This window comes from Meriones unguiculatus, chromosome 1, assembly GCF_030254825.1.
Source record: "Meriones unguiculatus strain TT.TT164.6M chromosome 1, Bangor_MerUng_6.1, whole genome shotgun sequence".
Lineage (NCBI taxonomy): Eukaryota > Metazoa > Chordata > Mammalia > Rodentia > Muridae > Meriones > Meriones unguiculatus.
In genome coordinates, this window is record NC_083349.1 from 79,646,059 (window position 1) to 79,668,777 (window position 22,719).

At 39.0% G+C, this 22,719-nt stretch overlaps 1 protein-coding gene across 39 annotated transcripts in view; it reads right to left on the minus strand.

Moving 5' to 3' along the window:
- Nrcam (neuronal cell adhesion molecule) overlaps nucleotides 1-22,719 on the minus strand; it is a 509,489-nt gene that overhangs the window by 108,775 nt on the left and 377,995 nt on the right. For all 39 annotated transcript variants that reach the window (XR_009594569.1, XM_060392024.1, XM_060392124.1 and 36 more), the window contains 5 exons: nucleotides 16,009-16,179; nucleotides 15,469-15,525; nucleotides 13,621-13,732; nucleotides 9,186-9,370; nucleotides 6,897-7,028 (listed from right to left, as the gene is read on the minus strand). Coding sequence is in view for 38 of the 39 variants with exons in the window: in XM_060392024.1 (XP_060248007.1) it covers nucleotides 6,897-7,028; nucleotides 9,186-9,370; nucleotides 13,621-13,732; nucleotides 15,469-15,525; nucleotides 16,009-16,179 (657 nt within the window). In the remaining variant the exon portion in view is untranslated. The remainder of the gene's footprint in view (nucleotides 1-6,896; nucleotides 7,029-9,185; nucleotides 9,371-13,620; nucleotides 13,733-15,468; nucleotides 15,526-16,008; nucleotides 16,180-22,719) is intronic.

Sequence of the window (22,719 nt, forward strand, 5' to 3'; positions counted from 1 at the left end):
GAGATCAGAGATACAAGGCACCTATCTTAACATAGTAAAGGCGATATACAACAAGCCTATAGCCAACATCAAACTAAATGGAGAGAAACTTAAAGCAATCCCACTGAAATCAGGGACAAGACAAGGCTGCCCACTCTCTCCATATCTCTTCAACATAGTGCTGGAAGTCCTTGCTAGAGCAATAAGACAGTTGAAGAAGATCAGGGGATACAAATTGGAAAGAAAGAAGTCAAATTATCACTATTTGCAGATGATATGATAATATACGTGAGTGACCCCAATAACTCTACTAGGGAACTCCTATAGCTGATAAATACCTTCAGCAAAATGGTCGGATACAAAATTAACTCAAAAAAATCAGTAGCACTGCTGTATACAAAATACAAAAGGTCTGAGGAAGAAATTAGGGAAACAACACCCTTCACAAAAGTACGTTGGTGTAACCCTAACCAAGCAAGTCAAAGACTTATATGAAAAAAATTTCAAGTCTCTGAAGAAAGAATTAGAAGAAGATATGAGAAGATGGAAAGATCTCCCATACACATGGCTTGGCAGGATTAACATAGTAAAAATGGCCATCTTACCAAAAGCAATCTACAGATTTAATGCAGTTCCCATCTAAATGCCAACACAATTCTTTATAGACCTGGAAAGAAAAATTCTCAACTTCGTATGGAACAACAAGAAACCCAGAATTGCTAAAACAATCCTGTATAATAAAAGATCTTCTGGAGGTATCTCCATCCCTGATCTTAAGCTGTACTATACAACAACAGTTATAAAAACTGCATGGTACTGGCATAGAAACAGAATTGTGGATCAATGGAACCGAACAGAAGTCCCAGAAATAAACCCACACACTTATGGACACCTGATTTTTGACAAAGATGCCAAAACCATACAGTGGAAAAAAAGATAGCATCTTCAACAAATGGTGCTGGTCCAACTGGATGTCTACATGTAGAAAAATGAAAATAGATCCATACCTATCACCCTGCACAAAACTAAAGTCCAAGTGGATCAAAGACCTCAACATAAAACTAGACAGATTAAATCGGCTAGAAAAAAAAGTGGGGAATATCCTGGAACTCATTTGCACAGGAGACAACTTCCTGAACAGAACACCAACAGCACAGGCTCTAAGAGCAACAGTCAATAAATGGGACCTCATGAAACTGAAAAGCTTCTGTAAAGCAAAGGACACTGTCATCAAAACAAAACGACTGTCTACAGATTGGGAAAGAATCTTCATTAATCCTTTATTTGACAGAGGGCTAATATCCAGCATATATAAAGAACTAAAGAGGCTGAAAAGCAACAAAACAAGTAATCCACTTAAAAAGTGGGGAACAGAGCTAAACAGAGAATTCTCTGTAGAGAAATATCGAATGGCAGAGAAACACTTAAAGAAATGCTCAACCTCATTAGCCATCAGGGAAATGCAAATCAAAACAACCCTGAGATTTCACCTTACACCCATGAGAATGGCCAAGATCAAAAACTCAAGTGACAACACATGCTGGAGAGGTTGTGGAGACAGGGGAACCCTCCTACACTGCTGGTGGAAATGTAAACTTGTACAACCACTCTGGAAATCAATCTGGCCCTTTCTCAGACAACTAGGAATAACACTTCCTCAAGATCCAGCCATACCACTCCTAGGCACATATCCAAAAGAGGCTCAAGTACACAATAAGGACATTTGCTCAACCATTTTTGTAGCAGCTTTATTTGTAACAGCCAGAACCTGGAAACAACCCAGATGCCCTCAACTGAAGAATGGGTACAGAAATTGTGGTACATCTACACAATGGAATATTACTCAGGTATGAAAAATAAGGAAATCATTAAATTTGCAGGTAAATGGTGGGACCTGGAAAGAATCATCCTGAGTGAGCTGTCCCAGAAGCAGAAAGACACACACAGTATATACTCACTCATATAGACTTATAGGATAAACCTACTAAAATCTGTGTATCTAAAGAAACTAATCAAGAGAGAGGACCCTGACTAAAATGCTCAATCCCCATCCTGAAAGGCAAAGAGGATGGACATCAGAAGAAGAAGAAAGCAGGAAACAACCTAGGAACCTGCCACAGAGGGCCTCTGAAAGACTCTGCCCTGCAGATTTCAGCATCAAAGCAGATTCTGAGACTTTATGGCCAACTGTTGGGCAGAGTGCATGGAATCTTATGTAAGAAGTGGGAAATAGTAGGTTATGGAGAGGACAGGAACCCCAGAAGGAGAGCAACATAATCAGAATATTTGAACACAGGGAACTTCCCAGAGACTCATACTCCAACCAAGGACTATTCATGGAGATAACCTAGAACCCCTGCGCAGATGTAATCCATGGCAGTTTAGTGTCTAAGTGGGTTACATAGTAATGGGAAGAGGGACTGCCTCGGACACAGTCTGATTGGCCTGCTCTTTGATCACCTCCCCCTGAAGGGAGAGCAGCCTTACTAGGCCACAGAAGATGACAATGCAGCCATTCCTGATGAGACATGATAGACTAGGATCAGAAGGGAGGAGAGGAGAACCTCCCCTATCAGTGGACTTGGGGAGGGGCATGGGTGAAGAAAGGGGTGGGAGGGTGGGATCGGGAGAGGAGGAGGGAAGGGCTTATGGGGGGAAAATCTTATTTGGGAATTAAGTGTAACTAATAAAAAAAATTAAAAAATTAAAGAAAAAAACCTCTCCTGACAGGGATGGATAAAACTGTAAATGTTTCCAATATTTTGAATAAAACTGCTCTCAAATTAGTACTTAGTACTGTCAATCTCTAAAATGTTTTTTTTATCAATTACACAATTTTCATGAAGCTCTTCATGAAACAGTTTAATCAGATAATAAATATATTTTTAGATATGAAAATTATAGACAGGAGCACTTAATATTTTGTTTAAATAAAATTAATGTTCCAGATTTCTGTTTTAATTTATAAAAACATTTCCTGTAATATAAGCAACAATTGAACATGACAGAAAACCAAGCTTTGGGGAATAGCTGACGTTCCCATCTCCTGTCTGTTCTGTGCTAACCAGGTAGAGCCATTTACTTCTGAGAGAAGAGAAAAGAAGGAGGCTTTGATTGGATATTGAAAAAAAAATTCTGAATTAAGTCTCCATTCCCTTGGCTGTATCCATGTGTTACTGGAACAAAATTTGTAATTGTGTCAGGAGATCTGTTCTTCCTTACCAAGTTGGTCCTTTTCCCTCCTGTGTTGTGAGGGTCTTTTAACAAAGGGTGAGATTTTTTTAATGTGTTCCACAGGAGAAGCAAGTAATTGACTCTCACTGTCTCCCTGGACAGAAACAGGTACTGCAGTGTTCAGGGCCTTGGCCTTGGAAACCACTAACCAGGGTGACACAGGCTCTAATGGAGAAGGCAAAGACATGAGAGGACACGAGGAGAGCAGAGAAATGCTCTTGTAGTTTCTCCCTCTTGTCCCAGGCTCAACATCACACCCTCTCAAGCACTCCAGATCACATCTGAGTTCTCTTTCAGGTCTCTTACAACTATATAATTTTTTAAAGCACTGTAAACTGTTTAAAATAACTCTGTTGTTTCAGGGACAAATTCTGTATTTAATATACTTGTTTGTGTCAAGGAAATTTTAAGTACCTGGCTGACCTAGATGAGAAATAGCTTCAGCAGCTATTTCTCAGCAGCAGTGAGATATGCACAGAGTGCTTTGGAGTTAATGCTAGGTTCCAGGTCTGAAGGCAAGCTCAAAATCAACACCACATTTTGCAAGCAGAACCTGGTCTTACCACCACCTCACCCTGATATTCTTAATATTGTAGTAAGAAGCTGAGGAAGCAGTCAGAGTCCTTGGATGATTGCCCACACAACAGGAGAGGAAGGCTGGATTGTATGGGTCCATGACTGCTGATTGGCACAGGAGACAGATCTGGGGCACCTGGCAGGGATGCTGCATGATTCCCTGAATGGTTCTACTGCAGAAGAACAGCTGTTCCCTAGCCCTTCAACCCAGCAGCTGGTTCATCTACAGTTTCTGCGGTCCAATGGGTGGAAGGTGGTGCTAACGAGCCAGCTTCAGGCCAGCGTCTGGAGCCTATGTTGGACTCAGTGTCACTACACTGCAGTTTTCTCTTTTTCTACCTTTGTTATCTGCCATGGCTTGGTACTCCTGGATGCACAACTCAACATAATACAGATGAGAGGCAAGCACCCAGCCTGTCTCTAGAACAGTTCTCAAGTCTAAAAGGCGGTAATGCTCAAGTTCATGGTCATATGAAAAAGAGAAAAGCACATACCTTTCCAAGCCTCTAATAATTTTTCTCTTTGTTTTGGTATCTATTTCCTTACCTATTTTGTATTAGTGGAAGCCAGTGTACATCGGGGCATATCTCTTTTCACTTAGCTGTTTTTGACTTAGTTTCCATTCAAAGAAGACACTAATCAGAAGCTTTCCAGAGACCAGCTACTGTGGAGCAGGGGTGGGGTACAGCTAAAGAGCCATGCAAGATTCCTCATAGCTCATCACCCTCAGTTAGGGGATATCCATATAACAAACCTTGCAATTCCAGCTTGGCCACTCTTAAGAAAGCATCACATCTCTCTGACAGAGACAGCAGTTGCTGCAAGCTCCCCAGAACAGCATGGTAGGCACTTGCTGTGCTGCCCAGCTGTACTGACTTTCCCTTACTGAATGTCCATGAGAGAGGCTGCTTTGAGCTGCACACACCTGAGGTGGGGCACCCTGGATCTAAAAGAGCTGTGGAATTCCTATCATATCTGCTTGGCTTCCTTGCTTCTTTTCCATCTTTTGGAGATGGAAAAAATGAACTAATTTGGAATCTTATTTGAGAGACTTTGCTCTTTCTGTTTGGGATCTAATTGGATTGTTCAGGATTATAGTGGAAGAGTTTAACCTGCCTCCCAGAAACAATTGCTGTCTCCCAACACCCCACCCTCTAAATTTCACCATAAAGAGGAATATGTGTAAAGGCTTATTCAAAGCTCACAATACAACTATCAATAGAGTTCAGGGTTCTCCCAGATGCTGCTATGCTGATGCTGTCCTCCAAAGGTCTGTAGCCCCTGACAAGTTCATATGTTGAATCCCAAGCCCCAAGGTGGTCATAGGCCAAAGGCTCAGGAGGCTCAGGCTTTTGACTAGGTCATAAGGGCTCTTTTACTATAAATAGGGCAAGTGCACTTTAAACCAGGAGACTGTCCCTGTCATCCCTTCACATACACAGAGGAAAAGCAAGACCCAGAGGCCAATTCTGTGAGTACCTTCAACTTGTATTTCCCAGCTTCCAGTACAGGGAACAATATTTTTTTGTTTTTATAAATCACCCAGCCCCACGTACTTTGTTATGGCAGCAGAAGCCAAGTAAGACAGCCAATTCACAAGGATAATAAACAGATCAGGAGGAACAATCAACCTCATCACTTAATCTATCACACAAGGCTCAATTTTCCTTGCTTAGTACTTAGCCCAAGAGTTTATCTCTTCCACGGCCCCTGGCTCTCCCAGTTTCCCTGCTAAGTGGCTAGATGGATGTTCCATCCCACTTGTCTGTTTTTGCTGAGTCTAAATCTCAGGAGCACAGTTGACCTTTCATAAATCACAAAGAACATCCTAAGCTGGAAAACAAAAACAAAAACAAACAAACAAAAGAACAAACAAACAAGCCCTTTGGTTCAAATTGCTGAGTATTCAATATGACTATTACTATTATATATGAATTCCTAATAAAATCATACTTGTGCTATAAAATGTCTTTTAGTTCTGGGTTTTCACCACTGTTTCTCTCAGTTGTTAGTCACAATGCTCTGAGAGTGACAGTAGCTCCTTGATATATGACCATGAGGAAAGATTTGTGGTGTTCCCTTCTTGGATCATAATTAAAATTGGAGTATAAATATCAGTACCAATTAGACTTTTCTTCCAAGAACATATTTCCTTTTGCAGTAAACACAAGCTGTTTCTGTCCAAGTATCTGATAACTACTGTGCTTTGTGACACAAACAAACTCCCAGTAAATAATCCAGAAAACACTCAGGGCACAGGGTGTATTTATTCAGACTAAGCTGCTCTGCCTGGTGCTTAGAAACAGCCTGGTGCTTTGTTTCAACAGTAAATCTCCTAGCCATAATCATCTCTGGGATGAATCTTCCACCCTAGAGGAAGACTCAGTTAAAGGACTTTTTGTTATGTAGAAATAGAAGTTATATTTGATTTTTAGCTAGAGACTATCAGGAGCCAGGTTTTTGTCTAAGTATGAAATTATCTTTATTAAGCAAAGAATATTTTTGTGTCTGATCAGAATAATGACTGGGAAGTGAGCCCAAATCAACTTTGTTAGTCTGTTAACACTGACCCCCACCTGCTTCTCTCCACCTAAGAGGAAGTCTGAATTCCAAGAAGTGGAAAGTGTTAAAGGCCTCCCACTGTGAGGAGGTGAAGAACTAGAGGGATACTTGGGCTTTCCCTGAGACTGAAAACTAAGGTCTTGTCATCTACTGACTTAGCCCTAGTCACCCTGTCAGGCTCTACAGATTCTGTGATGTTTCCAAAGAAAGTTAATCTGAATTGTTGGTGATGTTTATTTCTGAGCCTGTCCCCACAATCTGGGTTAAAAAGAAAGAGAGAGAGAGATTGTTAAGTTCCAATTAATACACAGAATTATCTTTTTATCATAAGTTCTTTTTAAAATTTATTTTAATAAACTCTCTAAAGTCTAAGTAAGTATCCAAAGACAATAAAAAAAAAACTTTAAAGGTGATTCAGTACCCATGTCAACTCTATATTCAGCTTTCATCCTATATAGGAATTATTTCATCATTTTGAGTTTATTGCTGAGATACAGCTGTATTTTGAAAATAGCCCTCAATCAGAGACAATGAAGGACACTTACTTTCTATTGGGACACCATTTGTTAACCAGCCAATTCTGGGTTTGGGGTTGCCATTTGCTCTGCAGACCAGGGTCCCATTCTCTCCTGGGGATAGCACGAGGTTTTGAGGTGCCACAATCCAGTATGGAGCCGCTTTAATTGAGAGAAGAAAAACAGATTTTAAAAAATCTGACTCAAAAAAGTATTATAGCAAAAGAATACATTGAACTGCCATAATAAATTATAAGGTTTTTGTAAAAAAAAAAAAAAAAAAAAAAAAAACCTGTTAGTATCACTTTTAGAATAAAAAATAAACAAAAATTATTTCAAATAATTCTTTAGACTTTATAAAAAGTAAAGAAGATCACCATGACTTTGAACTCTGAGCTAGGTAATTATAAAATAGAGAAACAATTTGAAAACTTCTTAGTTTTGAAAAGTTGCAAAGATATAATACAGTGTCCTATACCTCTCTTCTCAGATCTACCACCAAGATTTTATACAGCTAGATTGTGAATATACAAGATATACAAGAAATCTTGTAGTTATTCAACACAGCAAATGTTTGTTGCCCTGTTCTGGGCACCACACGATATTCATTGGTTGAGCTTGAAAGAGTTAGCCAAAGAGTTTCTTGGCCTCTCCTTTTCTTTCATGATTTTGACACATTTTAAAAGTATCAAGGACCATTCATGGAGATGACCTAGAACCCCTGCACAGATGTAGCCCATGGCAGTTCAGGGTCCAAGTGGGTTCCATAGTAATGGGAACAGGGACTGTCTCTGACATGAACTGATTGGCCTGCTCTTTGATTACCTTCCCCTGAGAGAGGAGCAGCCTTACCAGGACACAGAGGAAGACAATGCAGCCATTCCTGATGAGACCTGATAGACTAGGATCAGAAGGAGGGGAAGACCTTCCCCATCAGTAGACTTGGGGAGGAACATGGGTGGAGAAGAGGGAGGGAGGGTGGGATAAGGAGTGGAGAAGGGAGGGAGCTACAGGGGGGTACAAAGTAAATAAACTGTAATTAATAAAAATAAAAAACAAAACAAAAGTATTGGTCAGCTCTGACAGAATGCCTTCATTGAGTCTGATGTTTTCTCACGATTAACTCAAGATTTGGGGTTGCATATGACTATCTCAGTAGTGACAAGTCTTTTCTTATTACACACTCCAACAAAGACATGAGACCACAATGACTTATTATAGTTATGTTCAGCTTAAATGTTAAGGCGGTATCTTCCAGGTATTCCCACTGCAAAATTACTACTATATTGTGTCCTGTGCTCTGTTCATTGGCAGCCAGTTACTAGTACAGCCCACTCTTAATGAGAACATAACCTCTATCTCTTCCAGGAAGAATTATTATTAGTGGACATACATTAAAAGTGTCCCAGCCACTAGACTTTTATGGGGAGAAGAACATTGAGAAGCTATGTAAATATCCTGCTTCTCCCTAAGTTGTTTTTACCTATCAATTTTAGAATTCCTCCCTGGATCACTGTGGGACTATCATGATGATTTTCTATTTTTACCATTCCTTCTGTGTTGGTATAATATTCTTATGGAATGTACCCTTGTTCATTCAAATGCTGATTTCTCTACCCCACTATCTGGTTTCAATCCCGACAATGCATTGGATGCTTATTCTAAGCATCATCTGTCTCAAGTTTGTGTAAACATGCCACCATTTGTTCTCTGTATTGTCAATAAAAGAACCAGCCCCAATGGAGCTGAAGCAATAGAGAGAATAGGGTGGGACATTCTGGTCCAGAGGGAAGGAGAAGGAAATGAGTAGGAGGAAGAGGAAGAAGAAAGAGGTAGGAGAGGTCTTGGAACCAGGAGGAAAGATGAGCCAGATCTAAGATGTGACTAAAAGCAAGTATAATGGGTAAAATCCGAATGGTAGGAAACTATGCGGGCTTGGAGGTTTAGGATGGAGTAGCTATTGCCCAGCGCTGTGCTCTAGGTTAATTAAATAACTCCTAATCTCTGTGTGCTGATTTGGATATACAGCTGGATTAGAATTAACCGATGCTTAACTAAAAGATAAACCAATATTAAATATTAATAATGACAACACTTCTGCATTTACTAATTGCAATTCTGTGAGGAAGGTTTGAATGAGTGGCTTTTTAATCTGGCCTGAATGCAACTACAATAGAAAGGAGGAAAGATTCATGACACCATGAATATAGATAAAAATGAAAACTTCTCATTACTGAAGAGCATGATCAAAGGCACATTAAACTGAAGTTTCACAGCCTTCACAAAAGCAAGGGGAATGCATTTGAGATCGAGGTATACCTTTAACTGTGACAGAAATAGTATGATGGATGGCTCCTAGTGTATTTTTTGCTATGCACTGATAATTTCCGGAGTCTGCTTCAGAAACATGAGTGATCTGCAAGGTTTTCTTAAAGTTCCGGTAAAATGTCCGGTTGACAGGAAGCGTTCCGTCTTCTTTGATCCAATAAATGATTGGAGTAGGTCTGGGAGGATAAATAAGTAATGGTGTCACAAAGGAAGAGGAGTTCTCCTGTGACTGATTTGCAGAGTGAATTTTCATGGACATTTATAATCAATTCTTTACATAAGGATAATGATAAACATACAGACCTTTTAATTAACATTACATTTTTATAAGTAATGCTTAAAACCTGTGATGGGTCTGATGCTCTTTGGGTGGATGACACCTAAATGAACATAGGTACAAAGTCCCAATTTATTTCTAATATCAGAGATCAGACCTCTACTCTTGCCTGATGCGTCTAAAACAAAAAGGGGGAACTGTAGAGAGCTGCGGAATGCTATGCCTTAAAGATGGAGCTGGTTTCCGCCTTCCACCTTCCCGATGGTGAGTGCCCTCTGTCATGAACAATTCCACATTTGGCAAAGGCTGAGGATCTGGCTTGCTTCCATGTATGTGGACCTATCTGCATTGCCCCCGTGGCACGCCTGGGTTGGCTACCCAGAGGCTATTTAAGCTGTGGGCTGGCTTTCCCCGGGGTCCGAGGATTGTTCAATGTTCCTGAATAAACTGCATTGAAAAAAAAAAAAACCCTGTACTTGAGGAAATTCCAATTTTCAAATAATTAGAACTATACTAATTGTTGTCATACTTAAAGTTTGACTTCAGTGATGCTACACTGCAAACATGCATTCTTTACTAAAGGGACCTAATCTTTTCTTCAAAGTTCTGATCAGTGAGGATGCTCTAAAGACTTTTACTATGTCAACCAAGAGAATTGTTGTTAAATTAATCATATTGGATTGTAATTTCCCATCAGCTAGAGTTAAAGATATGTAGTGAATGAACTCACATGCTCATCAGTGCCTCTGGACTTTTATATACATTTACAAATTAAACTGATGAAACACTGTTTTATGACACACTTATTGTGTGAATTAAATGATTAATGATTAGAATTATTTCCTCCACTTCACTATTAGTGAAACTTTAAAATACCATTATGCTGATATATTCATTTTATTTCAGTTCTCACTCAATTTCATTCTTTTAAATCAGTAAAACCCAAACAAAGGGCTTAATGATGAAAAGCCAGAATATTGTTTGGAGTTAAATCTTTCTCAAAAGCTCAGACCTTCCCTTAAATTCTCCTCTGACCTTGGTTTCCTAACTTTCTTGTACCTTAGCATCTCCAGTTTTCTTTTAAAAAAAAATAGGTTAATAACAAAATATATTTTAAGCAAATGAACAAATTATAAAGAATTGAAGTTTAGTTTATCTTATTAAATCATGTTAAAGGTGAAAGGATATAGAAAACTTTAGGTTATGAAGATAAATTCAGTAGTATATTATTTATTTATAAACTTGAACAAGAGTTTAACATTAAAGTCACAAAATTAATGATAAATTTTATTCCATTCCTGCTCATTTGATAGTACACGTTTAAGTGACATTATTAAGAATCAGAATGATTTTTAAAATCAATATTGAAGCTGTGTGCTCAGTCGAAGAGGAAAGTCTTCCCGGAATAGAGGAGGGCCAGTCTTCAGTCAAAGGCATACGAGTAGCTGTGATCCCCTGCTAGAACCTCCAACAGGCTCAACGTCCAGTTTTCTTAATGAGAAGAATGATTGGCTTGTATAATGTCTTTAGGAGGTTTACACAGGGTAAAATTTAAAAACTGTTCAACACAAACATTATATATCCATACATTATATGTATACATATGTACACATATACATATATATTACATATGTACACACACACACAAACACACACACACATATATATACACTAAGCCACATAACACACACATATACTAAGCCATGTGTGAGTGGAAGATAGCAAAGAAGGGCTGAGCCAGACCCTCAGGGCATCATTATATTTGTTGTCAGAGATGCAAAAGAGATTTAATGACAGTTTATAACATTGGCTTTGGTTTGTTTGGATGGACAAAATGATAGCCTGTAAACTTGATGAAGTGATTTCTAAAATTATAACATGTATGAACATGCAAAGCTGCAAAAGATATGAGATCAGTTTTGAAATACTAGTCACATGTGGAATCTGACAACATGTGATTTTTTACAGTTAGACTGACTCCTTTTTCAGATGAGATGAGAGGAATGGGGACAGACAGTGTCATGGTTTATACTGAGCAAAGCCATCAGTTGTTATGGAAAACTCCTACTCTTAGAGATTTCTGAATGTTTTAATGCTGAGCCTAACAGTCCCTGCTTTGCAAAAAGTACAGTCCCAACCATTGTTTCTTGAGATTTCAACATTTTAAAAGTTTTTTTCTTTTTTTTTTTTAGGATTCATAATTGTCTTTATGATATTCATGTTTATTGTATGTCTCTAAGGGGTAAGAAGGAAATTGTGATAAATTATTGGAGGTCTCCTAAAGTTATATGCATACATATATTTTTGAGTAATGTTCAGAGACTTATATTTCCCAAAATAAATATGTATATATTAAAAAAAACACAAAAATTTTTTTTAATTTCTAACTTACAACCATATTCACACACACATACACATACAAACATTGAATGTTCCTAATCTGAAAACATGAAATATGCTAAAATATGAATTTGTTAAATGTCATATTGGTATTTGACTATAAACAAAATGATAAAAATTAGAAGTTGGAAAAATTCTGTTAGGAAAGATTAATTTTTTAATTATTTTTTTATTTTTTATATTAATTACAGTTTATTCATTTTGTATCCCAGCTGTAGCCCCCCTCCTTCATTTCCTCCCAATCCCCCTCTCCCTCCCTTATCTCCTCTCATGCCCCTCTCCAAGTCCACTGATAGGGGAGGTCCTCCTCTCCTTCCATCTGACCCTACCTTATCAGGTCTCATCAGGACTGGCTGCATTGTCATCCTCTGTGGCCTGGCAAGGCTGCTCCCCCATAAGGGGGAGGTAGTCAAAGAACTAGCCACTGATTTCATGTCAGAGATAGTCCCTGTTCCCCTTACTAGGGATTCCACTTGGATACTGAGCTGCCATGGGCAATTTTTTATTTTATTATTTTTTATTTTTTTGTCATATCTTTAAGAGTTTTGTTAGTTTTTAAGCTGAAGAACCATCATGTTGAGTGTGATTTCCTGAGTTGGCCAGCAGAGGCCATGTGCTTCCTGAAGTAGTTATTCCTGAAGTAGTTATTCCTAGATTAAAAAAAGATTATTATATATGATCATTGGATTATTTTATATGATCATTGGATCACAAATCACAAACCATGACGGAAATATGTTCCTGGTATCCCATTCATGGTTGCAGTATCTGTGCTCTTGTAAAGAAACTCATGCCAGGCACTACCAGAGGATGATTTAGAAACCTGCCTGTTGTGTGGGCTTAACTTCACAGTTGCCTTCCTGAAAAGTCTGCCAAAGGCACATGGGCTCTGAGATATACACAGATGAGCACCTTGGCTTTAGAGTTTGTCCACAGGAAAGAACAGAAGGGACAATGCCATAATTCTGAGGCCCTGAGATGTACTGTGCGCTTTTGATGACAGACAGTGAGAGAGGGCGACATGTCAGGTGCTCGTGTGGCAGATCTGGAGGGTAATGAATCCCCTGTTATTACACCTTCAGATGCCCCTCCCAGGAGCACTAGACACATGATCAAGGGTAAATAGCCATTTTTTTAAGCCACCAAATTCTGAGGTTGTTCCTTAAAAAGCAGCAAATTTCTACCCCCTTATTATATATATACTGCATTGATCAATGTTCATAAGGTGATTACAGATAATGTGCTGCAATATGAACATTGTTACATCAAAATAGTTTAGCAATAACATGGAATTCGAAGCTTACTCAGGCAGTGTTTTTTAATTTTGGTCAAATTTGAAGCATAAAACAATGGCTCTTCCTGGGATATTAATGCCAATCAATCTTTTATATATTGATAAGAAGTAATGGGAAAAGGGATTGTCTCTGACATGAACTCAGTGGCTGGCTCTTTGATCACCTTTCCCTGATGGGGAAGCAGCTTTATCAGGCAGGTCACAGAGGAAGACAAATGCAGCCAGTCCTGATAAGACCTGATAATTTAGGGTCAGAGGAAAGGAGAGGAGTGGACTTGGAGAGGGGCATGGGAGGAGATGGGGGAGGGAGGGTAGGATTAGGAGGGGATGAGGAAGGGGGCTACAGCTGGGATACAAAGTGAATCAACTGTAATTAATAAAAAATTAATTAAAAAATAAAGTACACTAAATGTTAAAAAAGACCGTAAACATCAGGACAGAACGTGTTAACTCACAGTCCTTCTGCAATGCACTCTAGTGAAAGTGTGTTTCCTCTTAATTCCTCTTTGACGCTTTCATTGCCCTCTGGAGTTAGAAATGTTGGTGACCTCTCTTTACTAGATTTAGCTGCAAACAAGAAAATCAATATACATTAAAATTATGAACATATGTTTCTAGGAACACAGTCACTATAAAAAACTGCCTAACATTCTACTCTCAAATCTATTAAATGTTTATTTTGAAATTTGTTAAATTATGCATACACACTCTCTTTTTACAATTATTCAGTGTGCCAGGAAAAGAAACAATTTTGATTGCATGAACAAACCAGTGACAAGGACTCCTTTTGTACATGTCTTTAATTGGGTTAGGTTTTTATCAATTTTCTGTGGAATGGTAAATTTCAAAATGTCAACACAGAAAGCCAGCTCATCAAACTGCTAAGACTGGTGCTCAGGTCAAAGAAAAAAGTGTGACTTTTGAAAGATGTTAGATTTCTTTTACAGCAGCAAATCATTATGGACAATGTATTTGATCTATTCTGAAGCTAATATTATAGCCAATTCCACTGACTTATATCTCAAGATTCCTACACTGCAAGATTTGTGAAAAATAAAATGAAACTAGAGAATTACTAACAGAGATCCATCAAATTATATTGCTATGAATGGAGATTAATAGTAGAGAGGCTGAATGTGACTTCACAGCACAGTGTTTGCTGCTAGCAAAGCTAAACACGTGGAAATCATTTTATTCAATGACAAAATAAAGAGGGTCTAAATCAGAGAGCTTAGAAATATTTACAAAAACACCTGTTTGATGGCCTTTTGAAAAACGTGATCTTATCTACTGAAGGCCTTGCGAAATTTTCAAGTGGAAATGTCATAAGATGCTGTAGCTTTTCATTGTTTCAACCACAAATGATCTACTTGATGCTTCTAAAACCATATAAAAAGATAATATGTAAATTTCCCATTTCTCAGGCAAAAAATCTGAGTACCAAAAAGGCATTGGTGGTGAAAAATTAGTTTTCTTATGGATTTTGGAGCTTGTTGGGGTACCTTACTCCTCTAAAATCACCCTGAGAAGGGCCTTGAGGCCCATATTTGGGGGAACTATGTTAACTAAATAAAGGTGAGAGTTCTATCCTGTCATATTCTGTAATGTTCATATGTCAAAAGTAAAATTTAATGTAGAAGATACCATTTATGTGGAATTAAGAAGCCCTCATATCCACAGCCCCCCCCCCTATTTTAGTGATAGATTATGCTTGGCACCCACATTTTTCTTAAGGAAATCAAATTCATTTTGATTGAAAACAAAAGCTGAATGATCTGTTTTTAAAAGTTTATTCCCACAGAAGACAGTGACTGGGTTTCTAACAAAGCTAAGAGCAATACAGTTGCCAGTTAGACTGAATAACGTCATGTAAAACTTAAGGAAGGTTAGACGATTACTATGGAATGTACTCTATGTTAGTTACTATGGGTTCTCAGTGAGTCAGTATTCTAGGGATTAATATGACCAGTCAGTTCATACATAGGTCATGCAAAAGTTTATAGACAGCACAACATATGGAAACTACAATTCTGAACAAATATGACAGATTTTTCTAAAGCACATGAAATGGTTTACATGAAATTTTATAACAAGTTTAATTATACATAAATCATAGAAAATGTTTTAGTGACATGCTTGGAAGTTTATAGCTGTTTCTTAAGAAACATACAATGATACAGTGATATTAAACAGGTAACTAGAAATTTCATAAAGAAACAAGGTTAAATAGCCATAGAGATGACATTACTGAACTAAAGTCTACAATGAAGGAGAGAATATCAGTTACAACCACTGGAACTCACCCCCATAAAACTCAGTGTCACTCAAATTAGCAGCTATAGTGTCATTCAATTCATCCACTGAAATAAACAGAATATCATGAAGAGGGCACAAAAGAGGGGAGAAGAGTCAAAAACAAGAGGGCAACAGAACAAATACATACAGTTATGGTAAGTGTCATTTCTTCCAGGTAAATATAGTGCTTGACATCACCCTGGCTAAGTCATTAATTCACTCAGCCACCCCCAACTACAACTTAAACTACAGGAAAAATGCCAATAAAAGGCATTGTGGGCATAATGCATATGCCAATGCTCAGAACACCATAGGGTCAGTAGGTTGCCAGGGAAACAGGAATGTCAACTAGTGAAAATATTAAATACAGTATTTAGGGTTTACATGCTTTTTCTAGCATATTAGCTAATGTTTTGGTGGTCCCTTGCAGGAATTTTCCTGATCACTGAATCGGTTTACCTCTGAGTCAGAACTGTATTTAATGGTTACTAATATGATTCACATAATGTAAAAACCAATAAAAGACACCACGGAGGCTGTACTCTTACCTGAAATCACCTTCAAAGAAATAGGTTGCTTTTGTTGTATGGTTTGAGTGTGATTAAATCTGGCATAGCAGATATAGTCTTCACGGGTGTCCTCTGGGAGGACATTGGAGAAATAAAGGTCCCCATTCAGGCCTTGGGAAACCCGCTCACTCTGTGGAAGTCTTTGAAAAGCTAGAGGAAGACAGAGAAATACTTAGATCATTCCATCATACAGTCATAATTTTCCACATCACCAGACCAACCTTCTATTACTACCTCTGTGAACTTCACCTGAAAAAAATATAGCCCTTTCAGTAAAAGAAAACATTTGGGTTTTGTTGTTTTATTTTGTTTTAAGAAAGTGAGACACACTGACACTCCACTGGACCTGTCTAATTCTAATTTCTTGGGAGCTTGGAGCAGAAATGGGACTAGAGCCATGAAGTGAAATGTTTCATTAAGAAAGTAGAAACAAACAAAAATGTTCTGTAACTGATTTGCATATTTCTTTGTATCTGAATTGATCTCTGAAATCTTAGAAAACACATGAGTTACATGTCATCAAAAATTAGGCACTAAACAAGGACACAAGTACAACAGACCCCCAGCCCTGTGTGAACCTATAATCTAATTAATGACTCCAACAGCAAATACCTGATTAATCATAACAAGCAATGGTGCCACTATTTGATGCCACTAGCTGCTACTGGGCAGCCAGGGCTAGCTTCCCTCACCTCATGTACAGCTCATCTTGTGACACAGCCCATCTTTTATTCATTATATGTATGCATAATGGCATAATGGCCATCTCATTGTGCTAAAATTTAAGCTGCAGGAGTGAGGACACACTTTTTGTTTAATACTCAAACTATGAATAAGTGCCCAACCTTTGGCCAGGGCTCCTTAAACACTCTTGGAAGGGCCAAATATCAGCCACCATAACACTGCCTTTTCAGTTTCCAACATAACTGTCCTCCTTCAGGACCAGGTAAGGAAGCATGGAGAGAGGATTTCCTACGTGGTTGAGGGATGGAGGGAGGTGAGAGCCACTGATCTGTGTATAAGGTTACACTTGACCATCAAAAAGCTCCCTGACAGTCCTGACTCGGTTCCCAGAGCCTAAACTGATTTCCTCAGCTCCCAAGTAAGAGGGACTTGGAAAAGTTGCACACCCCTGCAATGTCAGCCTGGTTTTTCTTCACCTGAGTCAAGAATATGTGTCCTTCCTAGAGCAGATACCTGACCTAATGTTTCACAAAATGCAAAATTATAGTTCAAACCCTATAGAGTTAAAAGCACACTACTGGTGAATTGTGATACTTGCGTTTCCATCAAAGAGGCTTAAAACTTTGTAGTCTTAGGACATTAATCCTCTTGGATAAGAATGGTTTTAAAATATTGAGGAAAAGAATGTACACTGAGAGCCAGGCAAGGTGTTACAGGCCTGAAATCCAAGTTATCCAGAAGGCTGAGGGGGGAAAGGACTAAAATCAAGGCAAGTCCATGCTGTCTGTCAAGTTCAACATCATCCTGGGTAACATAGGGAGACCCTGTCTCTAAAACATACATTTATTTAATAAATCCAAGGCACCAAAGAGATGTATTTATTGTCTTTTGTTTCTCCTCCTGAATTGTATGACTAATGGATGCGAGTATTTCAAATGTAAGACAACAGGATGTCAATAGTGAGGCATGAGTTTGCCCTTTGAATTTATTTTGTGTTACACTTGAAAAAAAAGATATGCAGGTAGGAATATTTTTGTGATACATTAAAGCAAAAGATTCAGGTATTTTTTCCTCATATTTCAGATGCAAGCCCACTTGAAAAGTGATGGTTTACTGCCATTTAAAAATGTATGAAATCTGCTTAGATCCCCTGTTGGGTGGAGCCTTTCAGAGGACCTTCTATAGTAGGCTCCCATCCTGTTCCCTCTCTTCCACTGCTTCTGGTGTCTATTCTGTTTGCCATTCTGAATGAGATTTAAACATCCTTCCCGGGGTCCTCCTTAGTGTTTAGCTTCTTTAGGTCTGTAGCTTTTAGTTTGCCTATCCTACATTATTTGGCTAAAGTATACCATGCATGTCTTTCTGTTTCTGGGTTGCCTCACTCAGGATGATCTTTTCTAGTTCCATCCATTTGCCCGTAGATTTCATGATAGTCTTGTTTTTAATAGCTGCGTAGTATTCATTGTGTAAATGTGCCATAATTTCTGTATCCATTCATCTGTCGAGGGACACCTAGGTTGTTTCCAGATTCTGGCTATTACAAATAAAGCTGCTATAAACATATGTCCTTTATTGAATGGTGGGACATCTTTTGGGTATGCCCAGGAGTGATATAGCTGGATCTTGAGGTAGTGCTATTCCCAATTTTCTGAGAAAGTGCCAGATTGATTTCCAAAGTGGTTGTACAGTTTACAGGAGGAGGGTTTCCCTTTCTCCACATCCTCTCCAGCATGTGTTGTCCTTGAGATTTTGATCTTAGCCATTCTGCTCAGTATAAGATGGCAGAGTGCAGGGAGTCTTATGGAAGAAGTAGGGGAGTGGGGCAGATAGAAGAACATGGAGGAGACAGGAACTCTATTTCCGAGCCTAGAAAGTCCTGCAGAGACTGATGCACCACCAAGGACTATGTATGGAGAGGATCTAGACCCCTGGCTCAGATGTAGCTGATTGGCAGCTTAGTTTCCATGTAGGTTCCTGAGTAAGGGGAGCAGGGGCTGCCTCTGTTATGAACTCCATTGCCTGTTTTTTGATCACTTGCCCCTGGCAATGTGGTCTTACCAGGACACAAAGGAAGAAGATCCAGGCAGTCCTGATGAGACTTGATAACCTATGGGCAGATGGCAGAGGAAGAGAACTCCCCTTTTTAGTGGACTAGCGGAAAGGGACTAGAGGGAGGGAGGATGGGACTGGGAGAAGTTGAGGGTGGAGGTTTCAACTGGGATATATAATGAATAAATTGTAAAATAAATAAATAAAAAATAAAAATAAAAATGTATGAAATCGTACATATTGCCAGCTGTGCTATGATGAAAGCATTAGTTATGTATTTAGATTATTTGGAGTATTTACCTGTGACATATTTTTTATTAAGAAGAAATAATTTCCTCTTGAGTTGCATGACTAATGGATGAGAATATCTCAAATACAACAGGATGTCAATAGTGTGGTATGAGTTTGCCCTTTAAATTTCTTTTTTTTTTTAATTCTTTATTAATTACACTTTATTTACTTTGTATCCCCCCTGTGGTTCCCTCCCTCCTCCCATCCCAATCCCTCCCTTCCTCCACCCTCTGCATGCAAGCCTCTCCCCAAGTCCACTGATAGGGGAGGTCTTCTTTTCCTTTCTGCCGATCCTAGTCAATTAGGTCTCATCAGGAGTGGCTGCCTTGTCTTCTTCTGTGGCCTGGTAATGCTGCTTCCCCCTCAGGGGAAGATAATGAAAAAGCAAGCCAATCAGTTCATGTCAGAGACAGTTCCTGTTCCTATTAAAATGGAACCCACTTGGATACTGAACTGCCATGGGCTACATCTGTGCAGGAGTCTTAGGTTATCTCCATGCATGGTCCTTGGTTGGAGTATCAGTCTCAGTAAAGACCCCTGTGGTCAGATTTTTTGGTTCTGTTGTTCTCCTTGTGGAGTTCATATTCTCTCCAGATCTTACTGTTTCCCACTTCTTTCCTAAGATTCCCTGCACTCTGCCCAAAGGTTGCCCATAAGTCTCAGCATCTGCATTAATAGTCTGCAGGGCAGAGCCTTTCAGAGGTCCTCTGTGTCAGGCTCCTGACTTGTTCCCTCTTTTCTCCTTCTGATGTCCATCCTCTTTCTGGATAGGGATTGAGCATTTTTGCAAGAGTCCTCCCTCTTGATTAGTTTCTTTAGGTGTACAGCTTTTAGTAGGTTTATCCTATATTATATGTCTATATGAGTGAGTATATACCGTGTGTCTTTCTGCTTCTGGGATAGCTCACTCAGGATGATCTTTTCCAGATCCCACCATTTACCTGCAAATTTCACAAAGTTTCTTTGTATTACACTTGAAGAAGAGATGTACAGAATGCTTTGGTGCATCTAATTTTGATGGTGATATATGCAGTGTTACTTCAAAGTTAAAAATCACTCCTTTATATTGTATTTGTTGCTTATCCCCTCAAAATTCATAGCAGGTACCACATAAATAAAGAAAACATATATTTGCACATTTATTTGTTTACAGATTTGTTTTTTACTTCTTGCAACACTTTCTGTGAGAGGTTTTATGAGTCAGCAATGAACATTAAGTGTTAGAGTCTAATTTTCTCTCCAGAGGGTTTTGCAGCCTGTGATTGCAGAGGAAGTCAGTTCTCTAAGAATAAGTTATTTTGTGCAAATCTTTTGCATGCATTCCATCTATAGACTTACCATCTATAGGTAAGTCTCTTTCAAGGTCACAGTAGAATTCTTGTTGCCAGATTCAACAGTCATTTCCCAGGCTTCATGTTATCTATTAGCTGTCCTCAACAATCATCACTATTTTCATAACCTGTGTTCTCCAACTGGTCTATGGAACATCATTTTCTCTCTTTATGGTCTCTTATCACAGTGACTCCTTTTCCTTCGCTTTCTTGTGTTTTTCCTAAATTCTTACAAGGCTCTTGGTCTCAGACCTTAGGCTCTGTCATTCAACTTCAGTGCCCAATCTATAAATTATCTCATCCATCTCATTCTTTTTCTTTTCTTTTTTAATGGCTTTATGCACTAAGCATTCATACCTGGTTGATAGCAGTCCTGACTAATCCTCCGTCTCACACCTCTGACTTTTGCTGGTGTCATCTGGTGTCTTGGACCTCTCACATCTTAAATTCTGGTTCCTTAGTTGCTAAGCCAAGCTGTGTGCCACCTCCAAGATAACATGCTAACATAATAGCTTTTTTTTTTGGAGGGGGGGCAGTTAGAACAATAAATGCTTCCATCAAATAAAAGGTCAAAAGTAGACAAAATTTGAAATTTCCAGTAAGTAGTTTCTTTTTTCCTTGTTCCAGTTTTGGTCCTAGGAAGATAAAGAGGATGACTGGACATGCCTCATATGCTTGTGAGAAACTAATGGGACAGTCGACATGATATTCTTAGTAAAGGGATTGATACTCAGTAAAGGCTCAATAAATATTAGCTGTTTTTGGAGATAAAAAAAAAAAGAACTGAAGCTGGGTGCAGTGGCCCATGCCTTTAATCCCAGCACTCAGGGAGTCAAAGGCAGGCAATCTCTGTGAGTTTGAGATGAGCCTGGTCCACACAGCGAGTCTAGGACAGCCAAGGCCACACAGAGAAACCCTGTCTCAAAAAAACGAAACAAAAACAAAAAAATAAACAAAACAAAACAAAAACAACAAAAACCAAATGAAACAAAATAAAACAAAAAACATGAAGATATGAAATAATCAAAGCAACTTGATTTCCTCCACTACTAACTTTGATGTTTCAGGAGAGGGTACTTCTATTTTTAAATCAATTTTTGTATTCGCCTTTGATTCCTCTTCTCGTGGTCCTCCCTTCTTCCCTCTCCACCCCCCACTCCATGGAGACTCTATCCTTAGAATATATCTAGAGTCTACTTGTTGTGGACGTTTTGGTTTATGATATGTAAACGTGTTTTTGTTATAATCCCAAGTGGGGATTTTAGTTTGTCCATACCTATTAATTGTATCATGCAGAGCCTGGTCTTTGCCAGCTGGAATTAGTTGAATTCTGAGGACTTTGAGGGGCATAAATATGACAGCCCAGAGGAAAAAGGGTGGTGGCTTGGAGGAGATGGAGGAAGTTTGCTTGCTGCTCTTGCTGGCTTACTGCTTTGCTGGTTCCCTGGACGTCTGGGTTTCCTGACAACAGATATTGGTATTGCCCTCAAAAGAATTCTACAATCCTACCAGCAAGAAGAAGTAAAGATGTCTATGTCCTCTTTCCCTTATAATCTTCTTTTTCCCTCACCTGGGGTTTGGGGCTTGGAAAGGAGGTATAAATTTTTTTTAATTAAATTTTTATTTTTTTACATTAATTACATTTTATTCACTTTGCATCCCAGCTGTAGCCCCCTCCCTCATTCCCTCACAATCCCATCTCCTCCCTCATCTCCTCCCATGCCCCTCTCCAAGTCTACTGATAGGGGAGGTCCTCTTCCCCTTTCATCCCACCCTAACTTATCAGGTCTCATCAAAACTGGCTGCATTGTCTTCCTCTGTGTCCTGGCAAGGCTGCTCCTCCCTCTGGGGAGAGGGGGGCGATCAAAGAGCCAGCCACTGAGTTCATGTCAGAGACAGTCCCTCTTCCTCTTACTAGGGAACCCACCTGGATACTGAGCTGTCATGGGCTACATCTGAGCAGGGGTTCTAGGTTATGTCCATGAATCTACCTTGGTTGGAGTATCCGTCTCAGAAAATACGCCTGAGCCCAGATATTTTGGTTCTGTTGTTCTCCTTGTGGAGCTCCTGTATGTACTCTCCAGGTCTTACTAACTACCTTCTTTCATATGATTCCCTGCACTCAAGATCATCCTGAGTGAGGTATCCCAGAAGCAGAAAGACACACATGGTATGTACTCACTTATAGGTGGGTACTAGACCTATAAGATAGGATAAACATACTAAAATCTGTACACTTAAAGAAGCTAAACAAGAAGGAGGACCCAGGGTAAGAGGAACAATCCTCACTTAGAAAGACAAAGGGGAAGAACACTTGGAAGAAGGAGAAAACAAG